At 35.8% G+C, this 24,171-nt stretch overlaps 1 protein-coding gene across 4 annotated transcripts in view; it reads left to right on the top strand.

The window, feature by feature from the left end:
- Window positions 1–546: 546 nt before the first annotated feature.
- The window catches only part of CSNK1G3 (casein kinase 1, gamma 3), a 61,343-nt gene continuing 37,718 nt past the window's right edge, over window positions 547–24,171 (top strand). For all 4 annotated transcript variants that reach the window (XM_010561686.1, XM_010561685.1, XM_010561684.1 and 1 more), the window contains exons 1-3: window positions 547–724; window positions 4,564–4,604; window positions 12,262–12,331. In XM_010561686.1, the coding sequence (XP_010559988.1) occupies window positions 547–724; window positions 4,564–4,604; window positions 12,262–12,331 (289 nt within the window). The remainder of the gene's footprint in view (window positions 725–4,563; window positions 4,605–12,261; window positions 12,332–24,171) is intronic.

Genomic DNA, 24,171 nt, shown 5'->3' with positions numbered 1-24,171 from the left:
AAGTAGTTTGATAGGGTTTGGTGGGTTTTGTTGGGGTTTTTTTTGTTTGTTTGTTTGGTGTTTTTTTTTTTTTGACAATACCTGTTGCATTAAGCCTTGAGATTTATAAGCTTACTTCAGTCACACCAGTATCTGTTGCTATTATGTGCTAGAATCAGAGGCTTTAACCTTACAGTAGTGCTTTTCATAGAGGTTCTGTAAAGCAAATATAATTAGTTACAGCTTGATTGTATGACTAGTTGAAGGGAGAGTTAATTTTGTAGAAGAATCTTACTGTGTTGAATAATTTTTGTTTTTCTTTAACAGAATTCCTGCAAATAATAGTAAATATTGGTGGTGTTGTGCATTCTGGAGATATAGTTTTACTACAGAATACTACCAAGGCTTTGCGAATGGGATGAACAGGCTGCTGTTGACTGCTTACTGACAGTAACCAGCTGGGCACTTCACTGGTGATGTTTTCATTCTCACCTTGTCCAATTGGACTTTGCTTATACTGATTTTTAAAAAGAGGAAGAAATCAAAGTGGAGTACCATAAACTTGACATGGATAACAGAAAGAAAGACAAGGACAAGCTGGATGAAAGAATTGCACGGCCTAGTGGGAGGTCAGGCCATAATCCACGTGGAACTGGTTCTTCAAATTCTGGAGTGTTAATGGTTGGCCCTAACTTCAGAGTTGGCAAAAAAATTGGATGTGGTAATTTTGGAGAACTACGGTTAGGTAAGATCCTTGTCTCTTTATTTCAGTTTACATTATTCAAGGCCATTGTATGCAGTCTAGGTATGAAAATGTCTACATAAACACACCACACAGCTCTTCAAACTAGTTTAAGCTTCAGGTAGGTTAAATTTGCCTTGCGCATCTTTTGTGGCTTGACCCCGGCCAATGCAAGCTCTATCACATATTAAGAATCTCCACAGCAGGAGACTTTCTGGGACTAAAAGTGTTTTGTAGCTGTGTGCAGTGCTGTCCTAAATTCGGTCAGTTGTGTCTTCCAAGACATGGGGAATTACTTCATGGTTATTGTGTTTTGCTACATTTCCTGGCTTCCTGAAGCAGTTCATTTAGATGTGTTTGGGGCTAAGTGTATGTGAAACACGTCCTCGTCCTGTAAGTCCAGCTTATAGTACTGTGGTCTTGGAAATCTCTTGCAGACACTACAGTGATTTTTTTAATGGCAGTAAGCTCTTGGGATTCCTTGGTTTCCTTTCCATCAGCAGCAGTGTAGTGAGGCTAAACAGTGAGCTGCTGTTACACAGGGGCAGTGAGAATCTATCTGTAGAGAGAATCTGGGAGGTGGGTAATTCAGACACTTAGTTCCTTGCTGAACAGATGGATGAAAATCAAATTATGAAGAAGGGACAGACTGAGAAAGACCTGTGGAGTTTTGAAGAATTTGGGCATAAAAGCTGGAAATTTTACCATTTATTAAAATAGACACTAAATGATGGGTCTATGCTTTTGGAAGGGTACATATTTAGTTTTGGTGATTTAAATTTCCATGACAACAGCATGATTAGCCAGAGTTTTCGAGATCTGGGAATTCTGTATGTGTTAACAAATATAACTTGACACTTAATGACAAGAATTTATTCCAGTATTCCTGGAAGCCTTGAGTTAATGCACTGTTTCAAGGTTTAAAGACAGATGGGTTTGAAAGTAGGGTATTTGAGAATAGGTGGGCTATGTAGGTGTTGTGTTTCTGTTGATCTTCTGCCTCTGATAGAAATACTACTTATTGTCCTTCAGACAATGTTTTCAATATAGTGCTTGCATAAAATATATAAACATGTTATAAGTATGTTTATAACATGCATAAAATATAACATGTTTTTAATATAGTGGTTTCTGGGGGCCTTATATCTAGTTTGAGTCAGAATGTAAACAAGCTTAGCATGTTAATACTGTAGAAGGATGAAAGAGAATATCGCTGGAGCTCTGACGGAGGATACTGAATTTAACACAGACTGAGCAAGACGTGCTCTTGTTATTCCTACTGAAAGTTAAACAAGATTGATTATTTTGACCTTTACAGTGTTATGTATGTGCTTCTACAGTTCACAAGTCAAGCTGAAACTGTCTTCAACTTCTCCTAACCTATTCTAAACTGGCTTTGAATGATAATTTTTCTTTTAAACCTCTCCATGAACTAAATCAAGCCAGTATAATTAATGTCACATTTACTACTGAAGGCAACTGTAAACTAATACAATTAATTTTTTTCCTGTCTGTTATCTTGAAGTGATCACAACGTACAGAATTGATTATCTGTTTCAGATCAGTATCAGTTTAACTCATTTGCTTGCAGGAGATACAGAGTGAAATCATCTTTTCGGTTCTAAATACAGTTTTAGAGTAGTTAAGACTTAAAGTCTGATAGTACTGAAATAAAATAGGACAAATGAGTAAAAGAAATAAGAGGAAGATAATAGTGTAGTGTACTGTCCTGCAACAGCAACCAGGACAGGTGAAGGCTTACTCTTTTTAATGTCTGCTTTTTTTTGCATATATAGTAGATATTTCAGAACCTTATTTATTGTTATTTGTGGGATAAGATGTTTTAAGTGTAATTTACTGAAAGAAGGATTTAATATTAGTATTGCAGATTTGATGTAGATTTATTATTTTTGCATTTACATTACTACAGTAGCAAGTAATTTAAAGTGGGCATCTTTCCTACAAAGATGTATACAAGGTCTTAAATTGTCTTATGTACTTCTGCAAACTGGAATATATTTTGGTCATGTGTCTTAGGGTCAAATCTTAAAGACTTGAAGGAGGAATAAAATTGTTAAGGAGTGCTGAAGTTGCACTTCAGGAGATAAAAATTCAGTTACGAATCGGTAGCCATTGTAGTTCTTCCTGAGAAGAACAGAATGGCCAGACTTCTGTAGTGGCTTGTGGATCAAATGGTAAATTGGCCATCTGTAGCAAATGAGTGTCTGTGATGTGCAACCATTAACTGTCCAAGGACTAAATTGTTTTGAATATTTAGCTGTTAAGATTAAGGCTCTTCTGAGTTACAGTTAAGATGAACTGATGGGGTAGTAAAAGAAAGCTTGTTGCTGCTGCATGTGATGCATTATGCATTACCTGTTCTGTGTTTAGAGATAGATCAACAGTGGTGTCAAATCTGCTGTCTTCCATATTTTAAAGAGACAACTGTCTTGATTCACCACATGGAAAATCATAATGTCCCTTCTGATATTTCTTCAGAATAAGCCTGTCATTACTGCATTTGGCTACTGAAACCCAATATCCAGTTGCTTAACTGTAATTGGATTTGTTAGCTACTCCAGTAGCTGATTTATGTATCTAATAGACTGAATGAGCAGGGCCTCTGCAAGAGTTTCTTTTAATGTCTTCTAGATTGTAATAGTATGCAAAGACACAAAAGCAACTTCAAAAAAAAGTACACTTTTTGTCAAAAATGTAGCTCAAATGATCATAAGATAAGAAATAACTATTTAAGATGCCTGAATTTCCACTGTAGTCCCTGGATAGGTCTTGGAATTATCCATTCTTTTGGTGGTCCAATTAGGGCATGCTGCTGTTTCTGTGTTTACTATTGTACAGCCTTCAGGTATCTTGCTTGTTGTAGATTGATCCTTTAACAGACACATGATTTGAATCCATCTTTTTTTCAGCTTTGCAAGAGTACTCTATTTTTAAAAAGAAGAATTAGAGCTGAGATCATAGTCTTTGACTATAAATGTAACTGTCTTCACAGGGAACTATTTTGTCTTGGTCCATGTCTTTTCCCTCTTTGATTTCATTAACAAAACTGACCTAAACATGGGAAATTCAGACCTGAGTAATACTGCAGAGAAAAAAGTAGGACTGTCATTAAAAATAATACACACTAAGCTCATTTGATGACTGTAGAGAAACTAAAAGTATCAGAAGTGACAACTAGTTTTTTCCTTTATCTGCTACTTTTTAATTTTACAACTGTAAAGCTTGTTTAATATTGTAATCATTGCATACAGTTTGAGGTAATGCTTGTTGAAATACTCTTAACCAGTTCCAGAATCACTTTTAAAGCAGCATATGCATTTTCCAAATGGTGTAAGCATTTAACTCAGTAATATTCTCGCCCTGTTTGTCCTGACTTTAAGCTTAGTAAATTATGGAATTGAGGAAAAAATAGCCCTAGTTAATTCTAACTGTAATTAGTGTCTGGTGTTCCAAAACCATTTGATAATTTAAAAATAAATTTTAAATAGTTATCAGCAATAAATATGAAAGTGTAGGATATCACATTCCACTTAGAGTAATTTACCAATTTTCAAGCTTTTCTAGTGTATAAAAATTTTGCAAACTCAGTGAAATAGCTGAAACTTTCTCTCAGAGAAACCGCCACTTCTTACACTATTCACGAATGAAGTTCTCTTTGAGGTATGGTACCAGAATAATGAAGCCACATTTTTTAAGTCACTACCAGAATACCTACCATCTTAGATCAGAAGTGTTTCAAAGACTTTTTTGAGGTTTAAATGGCATTATAATTGAACAGGAAAGCGAATGTCTCACACTCTTGTTTTTGTTCTTTTTTCAAGGAAAAAATTTATACACAAATGAGTATGTGGCAATTAAGCTGGTAAGTTAATTTTTTTTTAAGGATTTGGGATAAGAAACTAATCAGAATTTTCCTTTCATATATAATCGTTTGATTTTCATAGTTGAAATCCTTAGTAGTCTTGTATGTGTTCAACTGACTAGATGAAAGCAGTTAGTCATAGATGTAATGATATACTTTGGCTATATTGAATGAAACCAGTGTTAATTGTTGTCACTGTTTTGAGAGCTAAATCTATGTTTGTAAAGTTGATGATTGACTGCTTCTTCAAGGATACGCTTAGCAGTCTTCTAGTAGATTCCTTTTTTGTGCAGTAAGTAGAGGAACACCATATTTAATGTGAGTCTGCAGACTGCCTGTATTTTAACACCCTTATTCCTGACCCAAACTGTTTTTAATCTGTAATCACTGGTATTTGCACATCTGTTTTGCTAGACATGTTTTATTTGTAATGATGTGTAAAATGTTTCCTTCACTTACAAACGCAGTAAATTTGGGTATTTTTTAATACGTCATTGTTCTGCTTTTTCTGAATCTTTTATCAGAACTACTCAGTTTACTTCATGTTTTGCTTCTGAATACTTTTAACTTCTTGGTAAATGACTGTTTATGTAACCAAAGTATTTCAAGATGAAATTCATTTTTTTACTTTTTTGTCATTGAAGGAATTTTAGGATTCACATTAATTTCTTATTGTTGCAGTAGGAGAGAACATTTTTCATAGCACAGTATGGTGAATTTCTGGTTCCATAAAGTGGAAGGTAAACTATGGAAACAGAAATACATGGCTTTAGATGGGCAATCTAAAAAGCATTATAAATGTATATACTAAACTTCTGAAAAATATTTGTAACATTTACCTTGCTTAGAAAACTGTTTACTTCATGAGTAGTTACAGATTTAAAAACATCCAAGTTATGGTTTGAAAGAGTAATATTGGATACAGTTTTGAGGGTTATTGTGTGTGCGTTATACCATATTTAAATTAATTTTCATTTAAAGTATCTTGAACTTACTTTGTATGTCTGGTAAAACTTAAATGGTCTGACAATTCCTCTAGTTAAAGACTGTTTACTATAAAGTACATTCAGAAATAGTTTGCAAGACAGTGGTTTTTTTTTTTTTTTTTTTTTAAACACTAATTACTTGATGTGGAGCAAGAGAACTTTTTAATCTGATCAGTGGGTTTTGGTAAAAACATTTTTATTATATATGTAACTACTAATAAACTCAGCTACTATTTCAACCCATTTCAACTTTCAAAGATACTATTCAGTGGCAACTCTTACTTTGTTTACAAATTACTCAGTCTTACAGCTGTTCATTTACAGCTGTGCAAAAAGCTTGAAGTATCATTATTAAATAACTTACTCTGAAGTCACTAAAGAACCAGTGTAGTAAAGTATGTCTCTAATTTACTACTAGTGCTTAAAGAATTCTGAATATGTAGTTAACTTTTCAAGTTGTCCTCTTACATTAGTGGTCTGAAAAGCTATAGTGTCTTTGCAATAAACAACAGATAGAAGGAATAATAGTGAAAACCAACACAGGAGCTTGCATCATCGTTGTAAGGTAAAAATACATTTATTAGCCGGTAGAACTAGTGGGTTCTTTTAATATCGTTCTCATTTTTTTTTATATCTTTCAGTTCTTCTGAATTTGTTTCCAAATTTGAAGGGATTTGGGTCCCAAGGTTCAATTTGTTAAAAGCAGCTACATCAAGTTCTAGGATTTAGTTGAATTTTGTTTTTTTGCTGGTTTTCTTCTCCTATTTGAGACAGTGCCAGGACTTTATTCTAACAGTTAGGTAGGTTGTACTTGCTTGTGGGGTATACCATCCTTCCCCTTTTAAAATGTAAGCCTAACAATTTTTCCCTATCTCTAGCAGTTACTCCCTTTGTGCTTTGAGAGCAGTGATTAGGCCTATGGTCAGTCTTTGTTTTGTTATCCTAAATGAGGCACTCTTAATTTCCTGTCTGTTTTGAGCCTGCTGTAGTTCAAGTTTAGCCCTCCTGAATGGAGTTACTTGAATTATGTATGTATTCTAGTTTGAGCAGTTACCCTTGCCAGTTACGGTTGTGGTAATATATTTCCTGCAATATCTTAAAATTGTATTTGTATTCCTCATGCTGGCATTCCATTGTTGATGTACTGTTTTCTTGTGAGCAGCAAGACATGTGTGCCAGATGTTTTGTGTATAACTGGTAACCATATACTCCAGTGCAGGAGAATTGTGTGGGTTTCTCTCAAGAGCATGAGTTATAATGGCTGCATTTATACAGCAGCTTGCAGGAGTGCTGATGTTTAAAGTAAATTGATTTTATAACTACTGTTTTGCCTTAAACTTTTCATTGTGTTGAATTAATATTTCCCTCATGGACAACGTTATACAAGTATGTTTATGGTGCTTATGGCAACTTCAGGACTTGTGTAAGGAAACAACTTAAACAGTTTTTATATGTTAGTCCTGAGGGTCATACAATGTATGCGTTTTAATGTGTAAAGTTTATATGTAAATGCATATTTATTCTGGTAAAATGGCTACACTTCCAGGATCTTACTCTTAATCTGGCTTCTTTCATTATAGCCTGTTCTGGTTGGGCAGATACTCAAGTTTGAAAGGTTAGAACAGACTTTTTTAAGAACTGAAAGGAGACTTTTAATAGGCTTTTATCAGTTGTGCACTGTCTACTGGTGTTTGTATGTTTCTGCTGGTCTGTTAGTATACAAATTGGTATTTTGTGATCAGGTAGTTCAGCAATAGCCATTTGGTATACATGAACTGTACCTTTCTTGCTCACCTCTTAATTTATTGTTAGATTAACTTCTTCTATTACATGACCCTCTACTTCCCTTAAACCTCATATTCCCCATTCAGCTCTTCTCTCTCCTTTAGTGTTCCTCCCTTTCCCTTTGACAAATTTCTCCATCGCCCAAACTTATCTCCTCTGCAGGATGCCTAACCACTAATCAAATACCAACTAAAGGAATTTCTGCTTGAGCTGCTTCTGGAAATAAATCAGTTTTTCCTTCTGTCTTTGTGTGAAAGCAAGTTATGAGGTAGTCACTGCTGCTTTTAATCTGTAATCTTTAATTTATTGATCATTCAACTGTTAAGATTTTAATCCTTAAAACAGTAAGTGGGCTGTGTGTGGAAAGAAGATTGCAGTTGGTTCCAAGGCTGGAATATTTTTTCTTCCTTTTTTGTTTTTAAAGAATTGTTGCAGTTGTTGTGGTTTAAGCCCAGTCGGCAACAAAGCACCATGGAGCTGCTCGCTCATGCCTCCCCCCTGGTGGGACAGGGAGGAGAAAATATAAATAAAAGCTTGTGGGGCAAGACAAGGACAGGGAGCGATCACACATGGATTATGGTCACACGCAAAAATCCAGGCTCGACTTGGGGAAAAAACCCATCATTTTAAGTTGTTGCCAATCACATCAAAACAGGATAATGGGAAATAAAACCAAATCTTATAACACCTTCCCCCCACTCCTCTGTCCTTCCTGGCTCAACTCCACTCATGATTTTCTCTACCTCCTCCCTCCTGCAGTGGTGCAGGGGGATGGAAAATGGGGGTTGGGGTCAGTTCATCACATGTTGTCTCTGCAGCTCCTTCCTCCTCAGGGGGAGGACTCTGCACTCGTCCCCTGCTCCAGTGTGGGGTCCCTCTAACGGGAGACAGTCTTCCATGAACTTTCCCAACCTGAGTCCTTCCCATGGGCTGCAGGCCTTCCCATGGGCTGTTCCAGCATGGGATTTCCCATGGAGTCACGACCATGGGGCATCCACCTGCTCTGACATGGGCTCCTCCCCGGGCTGCAGGTGGGCATCTGGTCCCCCGCTCCCCCCATGGGCTGGGGGGGGACAGCCTGCCGTCTCGCCATGGGCTGCAGGGGCATCCCCTCTTCTGGCGCACCTCCTCCCCCTCCTTTTTCACTGACCTCGGTATCGGCACAGGGGTTTCTCACACATTTCAATCTCCTCCCCCACTGCAGGTTTTTTCCCCTTCTTAAACCTGTTCTCCCAGAGGCACTACCACCATTGCTGATGGGCTCAGCCTTGGCCAGAGGCAGGTCTGACTTGGAGCCGGGGAAGCTTCTAGCAGCTTCTCACAGGAGCCACCCCTGCAGCCCCTCCCCCACTACCAAAACCCCACCATACAAACCCAAACCAGCAGTCTAGAATGATACGATTTCAGAACCTCCCTAGCACACTGTAGTAAATTCAAAGCAAGTGCTGCTCTTTTTAATAGACTGATCTTTTCCTCTAACAAGAGCCTTACCTCTTAAGAATTTTTTTCCGAAAATAGCTTTTTTTTGCTCTTGCTTAAGAAAATGAAGCAGAGACAGAAGATATACTGAGTAAGAGTTCTCACTGGGTTGCTGAAAACATGAAAAGCAGGTAGGTAATAGCTGAATGTGTACGTTGTGCTTTGGGTTAACATCAGAGTTCTTGAAAATTTCTAACGTTATGATTAGATTAAGTAAACTGTCTGTTTTCTCAAAGCTCTTTAGAAGGGAAGTGTCATATCTTCAAAATTGTAGAGTAGTTTATTCCATGTTTTCGGCACAAAAACAATAGCAAAAATCCCGCCATTAGGAACTTGAAAGAGTTTCACATTTCAGGTGTCTTTATTCTTTTGTTTGAATGTATAAGCATCCCACAAAATAAAAAAGGAGGGAAAAAAACTTGGTTCAAAAGAACCTCTCTGATGAACTAAGGAACTGTTTCTGCTGCTTAGGGAACTGGTGCTTAGTAAACTGCACATTAGTTCTTTGATGGCAGCAAGACATAGAGACCCCCATTAAGAAAGCAAAATGCTCTTTTGCAGGGAAAAGAAGCTATCTAGGTTTTAATATAGAAGTTCTGAAATAATTAGACTTGAATGGAAAAGCAGTGTAGTGAAGGTTGTTTAGAGAACATTGCAGAAATCCTGGAAGTGTTTTTTCAGGATGGTTTAGTGAGGACCTGAGCTTATTCAAGTAAACAAAATACACTAATTTCTTTTCATAAGCAGAGATGGCTTCAAAGTCCTCTGGGATTAACATGATGTTTGAACAGTTATGTGTTTCCAAGCTTATTTTTAGATGCTGAAATGTACTGAAATGCTAATGAAAATAGGAAGAACAATGATTTGCCATTTCTTTTTTTATTCTTGAATATGCTTTTTAGACTTATTCTTAAAAATGTAGTTACAGTGGTATATTCTTCACTCATATGTTATGGTGGAAGATTACATTTAACATACCTTTGTCTTGATTTATCCTTATCTATGTATCTTCTCTCATTTATCAGTAGTTCACTGCATACTGCTAAGTGGGATGTGTAGGATCAAAAGAACTTTTATGTGAAGAGCTTATTGTGATTGGCCTCTCACAAGCTTTGTTGAAGAAAAAGATTGTATTTCCTTAGTATGTTTGGAGTTACTGAACAGTTAGGAAGATATCTAAGCCTAATTACAAAAATAAGGCAATCCAGAATACTGTCAGCCAATAAATGGACTACAAGTACATACTACCACATTTTTTTTCACCATCACTGGAGTAAAAGTATTTAATTGTCTCTCTGCTAGACAGAGTTTAACTTAAGTCTTTGGCTGGTGTGCAGTTGTCAAGTAGACTTGTTTGACTGAGAACATTTGCCTTCTGGAGGTTTATCAGAACCGTTTCCTGCTGATGACCAGAACAAGAAGCATTCATTTGAAAAAGTGTAGATGTGTGTGTCAAAAATTGGAAGCTGTATCTTTTCCCTAGGACAATTTTTTTTGTGTCTATTTATGTAAATTTAATACATACAAGCTATTTTTCATGCTTATTATGGGAGCATCTTATAACATTGAGTGGTGATTGAGTTGCTAATGTACTATCAGTTAAGGCAAAACTATATAATTGAATAAAATCAAACTGCCTGTAAGCTTGTGTCTTTTCTTAGTATATTCAGTGGATATGCAAAGTTTATGGAGTAAAGTATTTTTCTCTTAGCAGGCAGAATTACAAGCCTTAATTAGAGACTATGTATAGTGTGGTATATTTTGTTACCAACGGACTTGTGTAACAATACTGCAGGCAAACTCGTAGATAAATCTGTGTGCTTTTGGAAAGGTTAAAACCAGTAACATGCTTCATAGCTCTTTTACTTATACCTCTGAAAGGTGAGTACTAAAGGTTGGTAGTTACACTGACTTGCTTAGGCCCATGCTTACAGTAAAGTGTTTTGCTGTGGGATATCTGTCTTTAATACTTGACAATAAATTTCATGTGTTGTCCTCATAAACTGTAGGTAGGACCTTTTGGTGGCCCTCTTAGTCCTCCTTAGTAATTCAGTTTATGAAGGATCAACACGTTTTTGTTTTAGAAAGCTCTTGTGTACTTTTTGGCAAAGAATTTCAGTGTTCAGCTAGGGTGAATGCTCTGGAGCATAAAAAGCATGTATTAAATTCTATTTGGTTTTTGTAAAAACTGTTAGATTGGCCCCTCTTTACTTTTGGGCCTCAACCTTTGGCATCCTGGCAAAATCAAATGCATAAATGTACCCTGACAGAGACTTTGGCTGTACCAGTAGCAGCAATCCAGGTGTTGGAGGGAGATGGGTTGAGGGAGAGGACTAAGTTTCTCATGATTGCACATTACCTTATGGTTTCTATGGCCTGCATGTGCCACTGGGAAACAACACAGGTCAATAAACAGCTTCTGGAGAAGATGGTGTGAGAAAAGAGATGAGCACCTTGCCCACACTTTTCCTGGAAATTGACATCCAGCAGTATCAGTTATTGCTGATAAGTATATTAACAATCTTACTAATTACATGCTGCAATTCTAGTAGGAGCAGTCTGTGTGGGAATAATCCACAGTTAATGTCCATATTATCACTGATGCATTGGAAGATGTTACATATTGCAAGAAACAAGGCATATCTTCTAAAAGACGTTCTAGGAAATTATTTTAAGAATCTTAGGATAAAGTACGTTTACTTTGCAAAGGGATGCTCGGTTAGTTAGGGCTTTCGTTTAGGCTGCTTGTGTGTTCCTGTGCTTGATCTCATGTCACTTTATTCTAGGAGATCTTGCCACGTTAGTATGTAGAACACAGAACTAAGATTTCATTAACTTATGTAAATTATGTTGGGAAAAGAAAGATTTTAACCTACAACCTTATTCTGGTGCCTTTTTTTTTTTGAATGGTGCTACTTAATTTTTGCTAAGCTGTTACTATTTGGTGGAAGGATTTGGTATTTTTTTGTCATGATCCTAAGAGAAAACTTTTTTTTTTATAAAGATACTTCTATCATGTGTAGTAGGTGTGTGGAGAGTCTTTTTGATCTGTTAAGCTGCATATCAGTGCCACCTTTTGAGAGCTGCAAGACACATCACCCACATATTTTGGAGAGACAGATTATTTTTTAGCTATTCCATTGTGGGTCTGTGATTGGGTTTGCATGTTGGACCCCAGTCCTGTGCAGCAATACAAGATGTAAATGTCCCTATGTGCTCTGGTCTCACCTGACTGAGGTTTATGTTTCTTAGTTTCTTAATTACCAGTCACTTTGGAAGAAATACTCAAACTTTCCATGTGGCTTGGCGCAGTAGGGTTAGTTTGGCTGGTAGTAGGTTAATGTATTAGTTTTTAGGCTTTGGCAGAGAGGCTTTGTTTTAAATGTTTTTTTTTGTTTTTAAATCAGGAGCCACTGAAGTCGAGAGCACCACAGCTACATTTGGAATACAGATTCTACAAGCAGCTAGGATCTGGAGGTAAAAAGCAGTGTCATGCATTTTACTGTGATGTAATCCAGGATCAATTTTTGATGCAAGTTTTCTGATTTAGGGGCATATATCTATTTAATAAAGTGTCCCTCGTTACTTAAAGCAGAAAAAAGCTCCATGAATCAGTGAATTAATGTATACGTTTTTCTAGTATTGTAAGACTTTTTTGATCTACTCTTTAAAGTGTGTCTATGAAATCCTAAGACTATTTAATGTCTTAAATATCATAGCATTTGTGAGCCTATGGGTATACCTTAAACTAAGGAGTTTTAAACTATTCCCAGTGCGTTCTCTTTGAATAAACATTATAAATGACCAAACTGCTAATCTACTAATCACATATTTTCATTTAAAGTTGCTATGATATTTAAATAGCTTCAGTCTCAGTTTTACTTTACTTCACTTCCACTGATACAGTATATATTGCTGCTTACTAGTTTTAAGCCTCTTAAATAATTTTATAAAAAGTTTAACTTTAAATGCAGTTTAAGATTCGAATTTCTCATTTCACACCCCTTGGTGCTTTTACACCTACAGCTACTTATATGATGGTCCCCTCAATGATCCAGTTATCACCTTTTGGTTTTATAGGTGTGCAATACCTAAAACTTCTCACATATTTTTGTGCCTTTCACAAAATTGTGTATAGTCAGTTAGCAAGATGTGAAGCTTCTTAAAGTAGGAAAGTGAGTACAAATCTTCCCTAAATCAGTTATACCCTAGGAAAAAATCTTACAATATGTTTTTCTTGAAAATGTTCCTTTAATCCATAGAATAGTTTTTTGATAGGTCATGTAGTTAGTTACTTTTTCCATTTTCTACTAATCTAGAAGTTTATTGTATAAAATGGATTACTAATAGTGGTTTTCTACGTGCACACTCGTGTTTGTTTTTCTATCAAAGGCAACTTGAATTTTGTAACCGTGATTTTGAAGTTATGCTTAAACTACAATAAAATACTATTGAAGCTGAAAAGTCATCTCTGAAAGTCAGGGAATACAAAATGAACATGCCCATACTGCTTCATTTTGTTGCCTTGAATGTGAGTGTTATGATTAATTTCAATACTTTTAAAATACTACTTTCACTTCCAAAAATTCAGGATCATATGTTCATTGGTGCACAGACTGGATAGCGTTTCTCTAGTTAGGTAGCTTTCAAAATTGTGTACTCTTCTTTAAAGACCCTCTCTAGGGAAACATACTTTCTAATACTTTCAGTTAATACAGAACTATTTTTTGATGCTGTAGTATGAATGCTCTGTAACCAGGAATCTTCAGAGATAACTCTTCGCAAGACATGACATTGTCTGTTCCTGTTCATAGGTGGAAAATTAAGTTGCAGAATGTCTAGTCAAAATGTTGAGTTGTACATGCTTGCTAAGTGGAGAAAGTCATCAGGGTATAATGTCTGTTTTTTTGTAAGTAGTTGTAAATTGTCAGCATACACTAGACTAGCATTGTGAAATAGCTGATAAGTGCAAAACAGATCTTAATTGCTTAACTAATGAGAGGCAACCCACAAGTTAGGGACAGCACCCAGCTGTGAAAAACAAGGTATAACAATCTAAAATTGCAAAGGAGCTGTGTAGTGGAAGTAAGAATAAAACTGTAATTACTAGATCAGTCTGCAGAAAAGAGACAATGCTTCTCAGAGGTAGGAACCCTTATGGGAATGTTTCTTGGGAAAAATGTCTTGGCAAATGGAATTTTGTTTACCTTTTTGTTTACTGAATAAGATTGGGGGACTGTGTTTAATGTAAGAATGTAGGCAAGTCAAAGTTAATCTACTTTACTTCAGATATCATTCAGCCTTTGTAACCCAGTTTGTTGGTTGCAACTTTATTGCTTTCTCTGTTGCCTTATTGAAGTACTGTAAAGGAGGATGATCTCTCTGACTCTTTGCATGAAGGTGAGGAGACCTTTGGGATGAAAACAAGAAGATAAACCTGATGAGGTACTATCCACCTGCAGTATTTTTGAAGAAGCTTGTTATAGACCTCCTCTGTTTCTGAAGTAACCTACTTCTATTCGAGTGAAAGCCTTCCCTAGCAGGTGTAGAACCCTGCAAGTTCTTTTCTGAGTCTTGTCTGACTTTGTTAGGTACCCCACTTGAGACTCATTTTAATGGGTTTTGTGGTAAAGACTCATCATGAAGAAAGTAATATGCTGCCATCTTCTTAGAAGTTAAAAAAAAATGCTGGGTCCTTGAGCCCAGGAAGTTATGCAGCCTAAGATTCTTTTAGGAAGGAAGTTGAAGAATTATATAATTTCTGTCCTCATGTAATTGGATGCAGTTTGTTTTACTTCACTAATTTTTTTTTCTGGCTTAGGTGTTTACTGTCAAGTGCAGATTTAGGAAATTTTGTCACATGAACAGTTGGAAAACATAGAGGTAGAAAGTTGATGGACCAAGTGATAAATTCAGAAAGCAGCTGACCTCCTACATAGAACAGGAAATACTAAAAATCTTATGCCAGATCTATCCATATAGATAGTGTTGCTTTATGGGCAGTGGTTTTACTTCTGTCAGAGAGAGAGTAAATTGAAGGAAATGTATCTTCATTGTGCAAGTGGCAGAAGAGTCCGTTGCAGGAGGTCTAAAAATAGCTGGTTTTGCTGGAAAAAAATTGGAGTATAGTAATTGTGAGCAGATAGGAGGTTTCTCTGATAAGTAGTTGCTGTAGTAGTGTTGTGGTTTAACCCCAGCCAGCAACTAAGCATGATGCAGCTGCTCACTCACTTCACTCTCACCCAGTGGGATGGGGGAGAGAATTGGGGGTGGGGAGTAAAACCCATGGGTTGAGATAAGAACAGTTTAGTAGAACAGAAAGAAAGAAAATTATAACAATAACAATAAAATTAAAATAATAATAAAAGGATTAGAATATACTCAACAAGTGATGCACAGTGCAATTGCTTACCACTCGCCAACTGATGCCGAGTTAGTTCCTGAGCAGTGATCCCCCTAGGCCAGCTCCTCCCAGTTTCTATACTAGGCATGATGTCACATGGTATGGAACATACCTTTGGCCAGTTTGGGTCAGCTGTCCTGGCTGTGTCCCCTCCCAACTTCTTGTGCCCCTCCAGCCTTCTTGCTGGTTGGGCATGAGAAGCTGAAAAATCCTTGACTTAGCAACAGCTGAAAACATCCTTGTATTATCAACATTCTTCTCACACTAAATCCAAAACATAACACTATACCAGGTACCAGAAAGAAAATTAACTCTATCCCAGGTGAAACTAGGACAACTAGCAGTTCCCATTGTCTAGAGCTTGCTGGCTTCTAAGCTTCTAAAAATCCACATTTGCAGGCTTTCTTGATCATGATGAAGTAGTCTTTTCCGCAGCTGTTTTTGTTTATTCACGCAAAGCTTATTGTAATTTGGCTGATAGCTTTATATGTGAGTGTGGACTGCTTATTTTGCATTTAATTGTATTAAATAGCTGTTTCACTTGTTCTCATGCATACATGTGTATTAATAGAAAGTGATGACTAAAAAATGGTTTCAGAATCAACTGGTGAAAAAGGAATAGTACTCCCTTTCTTTCCCAATCTTGTAAACAGAGCCATTATTTTCTATAAACAAAACTTCATTTTCCACAAGTAAGAACCATTAATTCCATAGGTTATGCTACAGACTCATGCTTAGTGTGAAATAACCTGAAGGTTAAGGGATAAAATACCTGTAGTACTTGTTAAATCCCAGTTTATTTGGGGGTGGCATGGGGAGGAGGGAGAGGCATTAACATATGCATGACTTGTTTTGGAAAAAAATGAGGTTGTTTTCCTAAAATAGCTTCCTGAAAGCAAGTAAAGAAAATGTTACTGTGTGACAGATTATCTTACCTTCTGACCCTTTTTAACAGAGCATCTTAGTGCTTCCTCTGACCTTGTAAGTGCCCTTGGTGGATGGAGTAGCATTTTGAAATTGTATGTTTTCTTGGTATTACCTTATGTCCAGCCAGTATTTGTCTACTACGAGTCTACTTACAATATCCCTTTTCTTTCTTTTCTAATGACCTTGTGACTCAAATTTTTTTTTATTATGATTAATTTCTGTGGTAAGAGTCTTGCTATTCTGTGTCTTGAATGCCATGAAGATGGAAGACATGCTTGAGTGAAAAAAAATTGGGGGGTCTTTTACTGCACTGCTCTGTGAAAGAACAAGGGAAAAATAGACATGAAATATGATAGATGTGTGGTTTTTATACACAGGACTTTTGAACTGAGAGTATTCATTCTTTGTATTTAATAAAAAGTGCTTTTGACTTGCGTGAAAAAACATTAACATTTCACAACTGTATTCCTTTGGAGAGAATCTGCTCATAAAAAAGGGTTATAATCTGTAACTTTATAATATGCTTTTTCTGAACATGCCTGTGAATGTGCAATAGCATGTAGGTGTTTGCCAGGAAAAAATGTCAGGAATCTTTCTTAAACAGGAAACATGTTATGTATTTCTGGGCTTTTTTGAAAGATTTTTAATTATTCAGGGGCATGGATCTAAAACTTATTAAAAATAGTTCTTAAATTAGTTTAAGTGGCTTATTATAGTCACATCATTGTTTAGTTTTCATTTAAGTTTTATATACCAATAGAGGTTTTTATGAAAATTGCTGTCTCTTTTCTGCATAATCTTCATGTCATTCAGTAACTGTGGGCATCTCTCCTCATGAAGTTCGCGATCATTTAGTCAGTATGCAGAAATTTCTAGTCAACTGAGTGAGTAATCTACAGATGGAATTTAAAATACCTTTAATCCTAATAAAATTCTAGTAAAAGTGTATTTTCTTAATATCCAAGTATGAAAGATAAGAAAACCTGATACATCATTATAAGTTCAGTACTACAAATAAAACTGTAGCTGAATTCTTACCTGAAATTACACTGACTTGGAATGAATAGAAAAAGTTTAGGGTTTTTTTAATTGATTTTTGTATTCATCTTTTTTACTATCAATCTTTCTCCTCATGATAAGAAGACAAGCTGTAGATATATTTCATGTGCTATGCCCATAATATAACTGTACCTGAATTCAGTGTTCTTTCCTACTGGGAGGGACTGAGGGGGGGGGAAATCAGTAAATGCTGGCTCAATTTGAGTATTGAGCAGTAAAGGTGAGAAGTTTTTTAATGTAGGATTTCTTCTATTTAAAAACCTTATTGGTGAAAACTTTTAAAATGCTTTATTTCTTTGACAGGTATTTACAGTATGGGTCAGTTCCCTTTTGCAATGAGGAATCTGTGTGCATGTGAAAGAGGTTAAGTATTGTTATGTGTTGAAGAGCATGAAAACTTTTATTGTCTGAGAGTCTTTACAAGTGAATGAGGACTTTTATATTTACCCATCTGACAGGTGGAACAAAAGAACGGCATGGCTCCTGCTGCTCAACCTGCCTTAGTAGAGCTTGTGTCTGCAATGCTGCTGTTTTACCAAGAACAGATTGTTACTATAGTACCTGTCTACAGCAACAAGGGGTATCCATTGTTAAATTTTAGTTTTTCATTTGACGTCATTTTTGAAAGAGACAAAGATCTGTTCAGCTGTGGATTATCCTACTTCTGAAACTGCTGTATTAATGTTTCAGAGAAAGCAGATGCTCAGTATTGTTAACGGTGTTTTATTTTTCTTAACTTTCGTACTTCTATTCTTTGAGCTGAAGTCTAGCTAACACTTCCACTCTTAAAACTGGCAGTCAAATATTTTCTTACAGGGTGGCCAGTGCATGTGCAAGATACCTATTTGTATACTGTGGAAAAAGGTGTTTTATTTTAAAAGGTTATGGCCAGTGTGAAATGAATGCGAAGTATTGCATTCTGTACATGAGAATATCTTTCATGGTTTGGTACTAACAGTCATGTGGTAAATGCACTTTGCATTGCTATCTAAAAATATATTTTTCAATTTTGAGATCATGAGAGCCTACCTTAGACATAAGAGAATCATACTACTTGGACAGTGGTAATGAAAACGTTACCACTCGGTTAATGGTTGAAGAAGATTGCAGTGCTGGGACAATGTGATTTTGGAAGATACAGAAGTGTTACCAGATCACTTGTGTATGTATTGGATAGTAAACACTGTTAGTGTAAGAACAAGTCTGTATGTAATCTTGAGAAGTTGCAGCCAGGGAAGTACTAAGCATTTGTGCATGGTGGTCAGCTGCTGTTGTAGAGGAGTGGCATCTACTCACCATTTTGGTAGTCAAGCTCAGCGGAATATTTAGTTTAGCATTTTGAGCATGTCGGGATTCTCCAGATTGATGATTGTGTTTTGGTTTGAGAATGTAGCAAAGTCAATTTGAAATACTCTGAATTTCTGATTTTTTTTGGTGCAGATTGCCTTAAGGCTTGAGATTGATCGCTTTATTACAAGGTACATTATACACAGTTTAAGGTTGACTGGTAGGGTAGACATTGCTGTTAATAGTTTATTCTTTGTATTCTGTCTTGAAAAGGTGTTTGATGGGCTGGAGGCCAAGAATGAAGTTCAGTACTTCAGTGTTCAGTGATTTTCCCTGTAGATAAAGACAAAAATATTTATGGTAATGAAAATGTGATTCTTCATCTAATTTCAGTTCAGATCAGCTTCAGTGTGTATATCAGATTTGAATGTTGAATGACATATTTTCTATTTTTTTATACAACTGTATTCAGGATATAGAACACATGAGGCAGATACTGGCACTGAAAGGGAGGCTATCTTTTGTATTTAAGATAGTGATAGGCATTTTTTTTTAAATCTTTTGCTGTGATCCACTAAAAATACTACTTTTATATTGGAGAAGACAATGGGATTTCTGATTGCTATTGAGATCATTTCACTGGTTCATCCCCTGAGCAATAGACACCCTGCCTTCCACCAGCCTGTGGAAGAAAATGCAGCACAGCATGGCTTCATGACAGTGTATCAGCATCTGTGCTCTCCTCTAACTCCTCCCAAGACAAAATTATCATTGCTTCATTATGATCTCTTAATTCCTTTCTCAATTGGTAGATTGTAGTTTATTTACTAGGTTGATATTCTACCATATCATGAGGAAGTATCTAAGTAGTTCTTAGTTTTACATATGTAAATAATGTTTTATGAGTTATGTGTGTGTCTTTTGAGTTGTCTCACTTCATAACCAGTCCATATATCTTGCTAACAGTCATTCAGTATAAATGCAAAGTGAATTGTTTTAGTAACTTCACATGAATGTTTCTTTGAGCTACACTCTTAGCTAGGTAGCTGAGAATTTGGTCTTAAACTGAAAACTGATTTTTTTTTTAAATTTTTTTAGTAATGCTGTACTAGATTACTTTTGTACTACTTTGACAGGAGAATAAACAATAAGCAGTTAGTTGAAGTGTTTTTCAATCTATATTAAATAATAAAAATACGGGGCAGGTGAACTTAGAAAATCATGCTCTGTGCTTAATGTAAAAATTTATTTTAAAAGCACTTAAACCAAATCAAATAATGAATCTCTTGACTGAAAAGGTATCTGTTCATATGCACTGTTAATCTGTGTATTGATGACTGCTATGGTGGTGTTGTGAGTTTGGTGAAAAAGCTGACTCCGTTTTGAGTTCTGTTGCTGCTGATATACTTTAACAGGAAGGTTGAGCTGCTCAATTATTAATGTGAATATGCTAATATTTACATTTAAGTGAGTGAATGATGATGATAATTACAAACTTATTATTTTAAGTATAGTCCAACAAAAACTACAGGAAATGTTGCTGGCAGTTTTCCTTGTTTTATGCTAGTCTGTTCTAGCATTTGGCTTAAGTAAATGTACAGAATTCTCTCAATTTATATTTAAAGTGATTTTTTTTTTCCCTAGAATAAGTGCAAGAGATCAGGTAAGAATGGCAGCTGCATAAATTTAAATGTAACTTATAGGTGCACATGTTAATGTTTCTGAGAAACAATGATTACTGACTACAGGAAGCCTGGTGGTATACAAAAACTTGTACTGATTTTGGAATGTGACATCACACAGATTTCAGAGATTAATCAGTGTTTTTTGTGTAAAATGTAATAGCTGTAATAGTGAAGGAGGTTTGATGGTATGGCTTGCAGAACATTGTGAATGTTGGATAAATGGCTATTTGATTTAATAAAGCTTACAATAAAAATGCATGTCTGATTCTGTTTTAGTAATGTAAATAACTAGTTATATTAGATCTATTTTAATGGAAAAATCTTACTGTTTCTTATATTTTTAAACGTATTCTTGTATTTATAAATAAGAAATGTAGTCTAAGTGTTGTAGTGTGTGCCTCCAATGTGGCATTTTAGCAGTGCTGAAGTCATATTGCTTATATAGTATCTCATTCCATGTTTAGAGTTTTACAGCGCTTGGATGATCATGGTTTCAGTAGCCATAAAGAGCTACATTTCTGGAGATTGTATGGCATTTTGTGTATGCATGGTTTTGTGTATGCATGGTTTGATTTGAGTCAAAAACCATACGTGGCGCTATTCTGGATTTTGTAATCGCTTACTGTCAGAGGATTCAGGCCACATTCTGTAGTCTTAGTAGGGAGTACTTGTGTTTGTGGCAGGTTGTTGGATTGCATCCTTGACAGAATACCAGCACGAAGCTGCCATGGAAGATGGCTGTTACTGCAAATCTTCCATCTACTCAGTTTAGGGTATGTTGTTTGTGTCCAATGAAATGCCACATATGAAAATTAAAACTACAGATAAAAGGCAGTAGGGTATAGGAGACTGAATACAGAAAATCTTGTATATTTTACTGGTGTTTATGGATCCGCTTTAACAGATAATTTAAGCAATAAGATATAATGCAGATCACATCAGTAGGTGGGTTTCCTCACTGGCTTAGAGGAGACTTTAAAAGGAAACTAATATTACAAGAAACTGAAAAGCACTGAAAAGCATCTTGCTTGCTTAATAGCTTTACAAATTTAGGTTGCACTTCATAGAGATATTTTGCCAAGATACTACTCAAAATTAAGTCAGTGGTAGATTGGGAACACAAGGTTAAGTACAAATGGTATTGCAGTAGATGTTTGTGTTACATATTTCTTTGACAGTCAGTCTCTGCTGCTTGTTTATCAAGTTAATTTTTTTTTTCTGAATGAGGACACACACATGCAATAATTGAGACTACTGTGTAGTATCTGTGTTAAAGTAAGTAGCTGGAATTTTTGCTTTAAGATATGGATCTGTGTTCATGCTAATCATTATGTATATTGCATTAGATAATTGCAGTGAACAGCATGTAGCTTCAGGCTTAAATCAGGTTTGATGCTGAAGTTCTTGAAAAAGATAGCAGCCAAGGTCGTAATGGTCATGAACTGGAAATAACTTCTGCGTGATTTTTATTTATTTTAAAGATGTTTGACAGATACAGTTGTAATCTACTAATAATGTTTTCTTTATTCAAATGTTTTTATCTTGTCGTCATTATAGAGGAAGTCAAACCTGTCAGCTTTAAAAACTTTCTGGACACCATGTACCTAAACATGGTGAACTAAAGCATTTGAGTGATAAACCAGTCATGATGACAGAGGTGGTTCTATTCAATAACTCATTATTCAGTGCCAAGAAACGGGGAACAGGAGAAAAGAAAACAACACTTGTTTTCCTTTTCTACTCTCTGAGTATAAAGCGAAGTGTAAGTCTGACTTACTAATAGTAACATATTGGAGGGATTGCAATGTATACAGTTATGGAAAAAATGACTAACTGGAGGATATGTGCCCCTTACTTCATGTTTTGATGAGATTTTTGATTTTGGTATTTTGATGATGCACGATTTTTATCACAACATGATGATTTATACAGAATACTTAATGCAGTTTTCTTCATCTGATAATCATAAGGTGGTAGTCTTCTGTAGTTAGCTTTTCAAGAAATTCTTCTTGAAAAAAAGGTTGTACAGGGAGTAGAAGTGTCAGCTCTGCTGTTTTCTTGTTTGCCTGTACTAGCGTTAGTAGCATTATCTTCAGTGTGTGGTTTCTTTGTAGGAATTGTTTTAAGCGGCTTGTCCATTTTGTGAGGGGTAGTTTAGTGAAAACTAAACAATATAATCCATAAATCCACTTGACTAGGCACACATAAACTGCAATAAGCCAAAAGTGAGTGAGCACTGCTGTCATCTCTGTATTCCCACTCTTCTGCCAGGATCTCTCCTGTGCGTACCATATGTGACACAACCATCTGATGGAGTGAGGGCTCTAGTGTCAAGCTGTACGTTTAATGTTAGCAAAGCTTCATTTCTTATTTTTAGATAAAAAATGAATGTAAGTTCGCATGGGTGTTTTTCAGCACTCCAGTGGATAGTCTTGCATACTTTTTGGGTGTCTGCACTCTATTTTGGAGACCACTGGTGTACAGCAGCAATGTTTTAGGTGGCTAATGAAAATTAACTTTTATAGAAAAAGAAACTGGAATCCAAGCAGTAGTCAAGTAGTGAATTTCTAAGTCAAGACTTTCTTGTTCTTTGTCTTGAGTAAAATGGGATTGAAAGTCATATTGGTTTAAAATGGATTTGCAAGTTTATGACAGGGCAGTCACATCAAGCATTGTAGATGGCTTTAGTAAATTGATTCCACTCAAGTGAAAGTTTTTTACTTGTTAGCAAGTATAAACATCTAGTGATAAGCAAATGTGACTCATATCAGAAAATAAGGATACTGTATTCAAAGTTGTAAACATAGAAAGGAATTAGATGGTTTAGTGTTAATTTAGTGGGAGTATGTGTTACTGTTTTTTGGCCACAGGTAAGTTTCTTCATTGGCAGAAGAACAGGAAGTTACTTGTAGCTTTATAGGGGTATTAGTGTGACAATCATTGAATTCTGCACATAATTTGGAAGGGGTATGTGTACTTCTTTTTTAAAAAGAATTTTTGAGAATGGGGCAGAAGATCCATAAAGCTCTAATAGAAAGGGTTGAATAGTAATCAAAGTAATTGTTGAGCAAGATATTTAGAACACTGACTTTAATTTCACAGAAAGAAAACTGGGATGTGTCTTAAGTTCCTAGTATTTCCTTCTTAAATTCTTACACCAAAGGGCTTCAGTTGTTGAAGCCAAACTAATTAAAAATGTAAACAAAATACACACTCTTAATTGGTAGTAAGTATTGGAATATCCTGTCAACAAAAGGGTGAATTCTTCATTTTCTAGAAATGAAAGGTTGTTTTTTTTTCTAACTTAACCATTTTTTCTTACAGATATTTATAAAAGAGCTTACATTATATGTCTACTGTGGGGAAAAAAACTCGGATACTCTCTTATTAGTAACATGTTACTTTCTGACTTTTCTTCTGGACATCCAGAGACATGAAGAAATAGTGCAAATAACAGAATGATGTTAGGTTATTGTTTTTAAGCAAAACCAGCAAGACTATTTTGTTTAAAAAACCAAAGTAACCCCCCCAAACTTCTAGTACTTTGAGCTGTTAATATGAAATGTTTCCATAAACAGGGAGAACTTTAGATGTAATACTCCATATCTGCCTTGCAGAAGTTAGTAACAGCATGTTAAACAGTTTTAGGGTATTCCAAAGTTTTCATCCTATCAGAAGATGAAGTGTTGTGGGTAGAATAAGTACTGTTCTTGCCATGTTAAATAAAATGAAATTGATCACAGGTGAAACACTAACATCCTGCCCTGGATGTATACTTAACAGGAGTTGCTGTGGTGCTTTCATGGTATGATGTGGTAGATTAAAATGTTAAAGGGTGTTTTTGACATCTCCTATAAACACACTTCTGAAATTGGCAACTCTGCCTACAAATCTGACAATGTCACAAATTCCTTTCTACAGATGTTTCCTCTTTTACTAGCATGTAGTCATGCAAA

Source organism: Haliaeetus leucocephalus, unplaced genomic scaffold (genome assembly GCF_000737465.1).
Source record: "Haliaeetus leucocephalus isolate CR32 unplaced genomic scaffold, Haliaeetus_leucocephalus-4.0 Scaffold150, whole genome shotgun sequence".
NCBI classification, from domain to species: domain Eukaryota; kingdom Metazoa; phylum Chordata; class Aves; order Accipitriformes; family Accipitridae; genus Haliaeetus; species Haliaeetus leucocephalus.
The sequence above is the reverse complement of the archived record's forward strand: the minus strand, read 5'-3'. Positions and strand labels throughout refer to the sequence as shown.